The following is a 5,850-nucleotide window of genomic DNA, read 5'->3' as shown; positions in this document are numbered from 1 at the left end:
TGATTTATAATTTTCTCCCACAGTTTAGAACAGTCCATTATATCTTGGAACTCTCCTGACTTCCTCACCATTTAGAAGTTCCGTAACCACATAGTATTTTCCCTCTTTTTGGTTTATAGTTGTCCTCATTTGCCAATTGATGTCTCTGGTTCCCTTTTTACAGTCTTGTAAGCTTATTTAACTTTGGATATGCCCATAGCTGTGGTTTCTGGGTTATGTCCTCTTGTGTATTAATGGTCAGTTGTCGTTTGCTCTCTTTGGTTCTCTGTTCAAAGACTCCCTTTAGTATCTCTTGTAAGGTTGCTCTGGTTTTAACAATTTCCCTTAGTCTCTGCTTATCTGGAAATATCCTAATTTCACCATGATATTTGGGGGACAATTTTTCTGGGTATATAATTCTTGATTGAAAATTTTTCTCTTTCAGGGTTTTATATATATCATTCCATTGCCTTATCGCTTTCATGGTTTGTGCTGAGAAATCAGGGCTTATTCTTAGTGGTTGTCCTTTGTAAGTAACTGTTTCTTTTCCCCATGCTGTTTCAGAATTCTTTCTTTGTCTTGGTTTTGATGAGTTTGATGATGATATGTCTTGGTGATTTTCTTTTGGTATCTATCCTGTTTGGAGTTCATTGCAACTTCTTGAATCGATATATTCTCATCTTCCATCATATCAGGGAAGTTCTCTTCCAACAAATCTTGGACAATTTTCTCAGTGGTTTTCTTTTTCTCTTCCTGTTCTGGAATTCTGATTACAGGTAGGTTATTTCTTTTGATGGTATTTCACATGAACCTTAGGCTTTCTTCATTTTGTTTTGATCTTTATTCTGACTGATGCTTTTCCAAAGAAGTATTCAGGTATTTGTCTTCAATCTCATTAATTCTGTCTTCCACTGCATCAATTCTACTCCTTTGCCTTTTCAATGTGTTATCTATTTCTGATAATTTAGTTTAATCATCGGGATTTCTATCTGTAGATTTAGAATCATTTCTAATTTTTCATTTATTTTGTTATTTTTGTTCTTGTATTTCCTGTGAAATTCTTCTAGGCTTTTATCTGTGTTTTCCTTGATCTGTCTCTCAATCCTTTGAAGATTCCTAAATATAATTCTTTTGAATTCCTTATCAGGGAGTTCCAAATCTGCTTCTTCCTCAGGGATGTGTTCTGGGTCTGTATCCTGCTCCCTTGTTTCTACCGCTTTATCTTGCTTCTTTGTGTGGACTGTGTTTGTCTCTTGTCTCTGAGACATTGTGATGTTATTGTGTTTTGTCTCTTTTAGCTGTTTGTGAAGAGCAGCTAAGGGTGAGTCAGGCTCTTCTTGGTGGTTGTTTATCATTGGTCCATTGGTGGAAGAGGAAGTGGTGGCTCTCACTCAGTAAGTGAAGCTGCATGAAGTGTGAGTGTCGTGTCATATGGGAACTATTGCTGTCTCCCACTCAGACAAAAATTGCAGTTGAATAACCATCAAAAAAAGTAAAAGCAAATGGACAAGAATCACACCATGTAACCATACAGGAACAGTAACCAAAAAAAAAAAAAAGGAAAATGGGAAGCAAAAACAAAAGAAGTACACCTCAAATCTGTGGAGAGGGCAATAAGAGAAAAAAGGTAGAGAAGGAGAATATTGAAGAAAAAAAATGGGAAAAATGCAAAAAGAAAAACAAGGAACAGGGTTAACCTTGAGGAAGAAAAAAATAAAAATTGCAACCAGGAACAGGGAAAAGAACAAAAGCTGAAAATTAGAACCTGGGAAGGGAAGAATAAAGAATAATGATAAAAAGGACAAAAGTAATAATAATAGTAGTAGTTTGAAAACAGACAAAAACAAACAAACTAAAAAAAAAAAAGAAAGAAAAAGAAATCAGGTAGGGCAGGGCAGGACACTCACGCTCAGTCTGAGCACACAGAGTGGTATGGAATTCCTGCTGGCCTAGAAGGTGGGTGAGAGCGAGGGATGGTTGCATCTCTGCTCACCAAGAGGGTGTGGGATATAAGAGTAACAAGGGGAATGACGTACATTTCCAGTTGTCCGCGTCTGGAATATTTGTGGTTCCTGGCAAGTGGAGTCTGTTCTTAAGTCCCTGGAATCTGGGAGAACGCTATTGCTTTAAATATCCAAAATCGTCAAACTGCTTGTAAACATTCAAAATGACTGCGCCCTCCAGACAGGCAGAAGTCCACAGCTCAGCCCGCCTTCCTCTTCGCTGCTTCCCCTTTTATTCACCAGCCACCAGAGCAGTTCTCCAGCAGTCTCTGGCTAGCAGGCCTGATTTTTAGGTTAATTCTTAGGTCCTACCACCACTCAGCAATATCCAAGCTGTCTGTGCCATCAAGATCACTGCCAGACCGCAGCTCTGGAGACCCTTTTTCAGTGTTTTCATGCAAATTCTTCTGTTAGTTGGAGTTTAGTCCACTTCTATATCCTTCCCTTCAAAGCTCAGGGGTCCAGGATTATGTTCTGTATCTGTGTTAATTGGTTCCCCTTTTCTTTGTTGAAGAGGGTCTGTGCGGTCTTTCTGTCTATTCCACCATCTTAACGGAACTCTGAACCTCCAGCTTTTTGATTAGCAGCTAAGCATGCTAATTGTTCATATCACCCAAGAATTTGTACACAGCAGGGGCTCAATATGCCTTACTGAATGAATAAAGAGATTTATTTTTCTAAACTCTTAGTAGATGTAATAACCAAAATTTTCAGATTCTGTTCTATTCTCCTGTCTCCTTGAGGAGTCAACGTCTATCTGGGAGACAAGACGTATGTCCATGGACAGTTCAAAAACAAAACAAGACAACACAAGATCGAAAACCATAAAACATTAAAGGGTCTCACTACAAGAAAATGGACACCAGTTTCCATATTATGGGGTCTGTTAAGTGTTTATTGATTAGCACTTTTCTTTTCAGACATTGATAGCCCCCAAAACTTGGTGACAGACCAGGTGACGGAGAACACAGCCACTGTCTCCTGGGACCCTGTGCAGGCTGCCATTGACAGATACATGGTACGGTACACCTCTGCTGATGGAGAGACCAAGGAGATCCAGGTGGGGAAGGATCAGAGCAGCACGAAGCTGACAGGTCTGAGGCCAGGTGTGGAGTATACGGTGTATGTGTGGGCCCAGAAGGGGAGCCAGGAAAGCAAGAAAGCCAATACCAAGGCACTAACAGGTAATAGTGCATTATTCTTTGGTGATGTAACACCTATGATGCTAAGCCTGTGGTTGGTCAAGTCTTTGTTTTCCTTCTCTGACACTGGCAGAATTGATGATTTATGGAAGAGCAGGATCATAATCTTCCATAAAGGGCTGCACAAGCAGCCCTCACTTCCCTTCAGCTGGTTCTATTCATTCAGCAAGGGAATATGGAGCCCCTACTGTGTACAAGTCCTTGGGTGGTACAAACAATTAGCATGCTTAGCTGCTAATCAAAAGGTTGAAGGTTCATGTCTATTTGGCAGTCTCCAGAAGTGATTTTGCTGTGATTGGATGGTCACGTCCATCTACTTCTCTGATTGCGTGAATCCTTTGCTGTAGACAGTACTGAGGGCCATCACTGAGTTTCTTAATGGGAACAGAAAATGAATATCAAATACTGTTAATGTTAGGACTAGCATACTGAAAATTCAACCTTAAGAAAGTAGACTTTATATCTACCATAGCAAGTAGATGTGTGTGTTCATTTTACAATAAATGAACCATATTATAATTCTGGTTTTGAACATAAAGAAAATGCCAGTGTTATGTTCTTCCTTTATTGTTGTGAGAGAGATATAATAGATGACCATATTTTGTATAGTGATTTAGTCAGCATTACAAGTGAATCTATGATGAGTTTAAGAATATTAAAGCAAGAGTTTTACTTTTTGCTCATTCATTTAACAAATACTTACTGAGTAATTTTCATGTGCCCTGTACTGTATTTAAGGAGCTCTGGTGGTATGGTGGTTAAGGCATTTGGCTACTAACCAAAAGGCTGGTGCTTTGAACGTACCAGCCTCTCTGTAGAAGAAAGATGAGGCAGTCTTAAAAGATTTCAGCCTTGGAAATCCAATGGGGGCTGTTATGAGTTGAAATTGACTTGATGGCAGTGAGTCTACTATACTAGATACTGGGAACACAAAGAGGACAGGATGCAGCTCTACCCCTCTAGCTGTTTTTATTGGATCTGGCTTTTAGAATCTCCTTGTATCGAATGATAGGCCTTCATTGAAATGATGCTAGATGCAAGATTACTAGATCTTTGTGAGTAGAGCCCGTGTTCTCCAGCACTGTGCCTTATATACTACCTAGCATCATGCATGGTATGCATAGTATACCAGTTGAGTTGGTTCTGACTCATGGTGACCCACGTGCATTAGAGAAGAACTGTTTTCCATAGGATTTTCAATGGCTGATTTTTTGGAAGTAGATTGCTAGGACTTTCTTTTGAGGTGTCTTTGGGTAGAGTTGAACCTCCAACATATTGATTAGCAGCTAAGCATGTTGTTTGTACCACCCAATGACTTGTACACTGTAGGAGCTCAATATGCCCTTAGTGAATAAATAAAGAGATTTATTTTGCTAAACTCTTAGTAGAAGTAATAACCTAGATTTTAAGATTCTTTTCTATTCTCCTATCTCTTTGAGGAGCCAGCATCTATCTGGGAGACAAGACATATGTCCATGAGACAGTTCAAAAGCAAAACAAGACCAAATAAAACGGAAAACTACAAAACATGGGAGCTCTGGTAGCACAGTGCTGAAGGCACTTGACTGCTAACCAGAAGGCTGGTGGTTCAAACCCACTCCTCGGAAAGACGATGGGGCAATCCACTTCCATAGTGATACTGCCTCGGAAACCCGAGGAGGGGTCACTATGAGTTGTGGCCGACTCAACGGCACATAACAACAAAACATGAAAGGGTCTCACTACAAGAAAAGTGGCCACCAGTTTCCACACTCAGGGGTCTGTTAATAGTGTTTATTGATTACCACTTTTCTTTTCAGACATCGATAGCCCCAAAAACCTGGTGGCAGACCGGGTGACAGAAAACACAGCCACTGTCTCCTGGGACCCTGTGCAGGCTGCCATTGACAGGTACATGGTGCGCTACACCTCTGCTGATGGAGAGACCAAGGAGATCCCTGTGGGGAAGGATCAGAGCAGCACAGAGCTGATAGGTCTGAGGCCAGGCCTGGAGTACAAAGTGTACGTGTGGGCCCAGAAGGGGAGCCAGGAGAGCAAGAAAGCTGACACCAAGGCCCCAACAGGTAACGGGAGAGAGGAGAAAAATAAATAGTGAAAATAAATGCAAATTGTTGTACAGCTGCTGAATTATGACACTACTGCTTTTGCTTTCTGTGACCTGGGGGCTCTGATCTATTTTGGGAGAGTTTGTTGTGATTAATTCAATTCACCTAAGGAAAGAACAAAGCATAAGTCCCATAAATGTTTTAAAAGACTTTTCCCCAAAGTCTTTCCTTTTAAGCACTGTGCCTCTAAGTTATAGAAAATTATAGGAAATAAGGTAAAGCCAATATAACAGTTCCTTAAAAAGGCCAGATTAAAGAATTGTCTCTGAAAACTCACCACCATCTAGTTGATTCTGACTCATAGAGACCTCCACTGAGTTTCCAAGGGTGTAAATATTTTATGGAAGCAGACTGCCTCATCTTTCTTCCGTGGTTTTAACCACTGACCTTTTGGTTAGCAGCCAAATGCCTTAACCATCAGAGCTCCTTAAAGAACTGTCTAGTAGTAAGGTAGGATCTCTGGTGGCATAGTGCCTAAGGCATTTGACTGCTAACCAGAACCAGCCACTCCTCAGAAGGAAGACTGGGCAATCTACTTCTGTAGTGATATTGCCTTGGGAA

The 5,850-nt window shown here is 40.6% G+C and overlaps 1 protein-coding gene across 1 annotated transcript in view; it reads left to right on the top strand.

Annotated features, from left to right (window-relative positions):
- TNN (tenascin N) overlaps window positions 1-5,850 on the top strand; it is an 83,365-nt gene that overhangs the window by 41,475 nt on the left and 36,040 nt on the right. The window contains exons 10-11 of the mRNA XM_042781814.1: window positions 2,903-3,166; window positions 4,984-5,247. Coding sequence (XP_042637748.1) covers window positions 2,903-3,166; window positions 4,984-5,247 — 528 coding nt within the window. The remainder of the gene's footprint in view (window positions 1-2,902; window positions 3,167-4,983; window positions 5,248-5,850) is intronic.

The sequence above is a fragment of the Orycteropus afer genome, unplaced genomic scaffold, assembly GCF_000298275.1.
Source record: "Orycteropus afer afer isolate SDZICR_OR568_19922 unplaced genomic scaffold, OryAfe1.0 scaffold00175, whole genome shotgun sequence".
NCBI lineage: Eukaryota > Metazoa > Chordata > Mammalia > Tubulidentata > Orycteropodidae > Orycteropus > Orycteropus afer.
The sequence above is the reverse complement of the archived record's forward strand: the minus strand, read 5'-3'. Positions and strand labels throughout refer to the sequence as shown.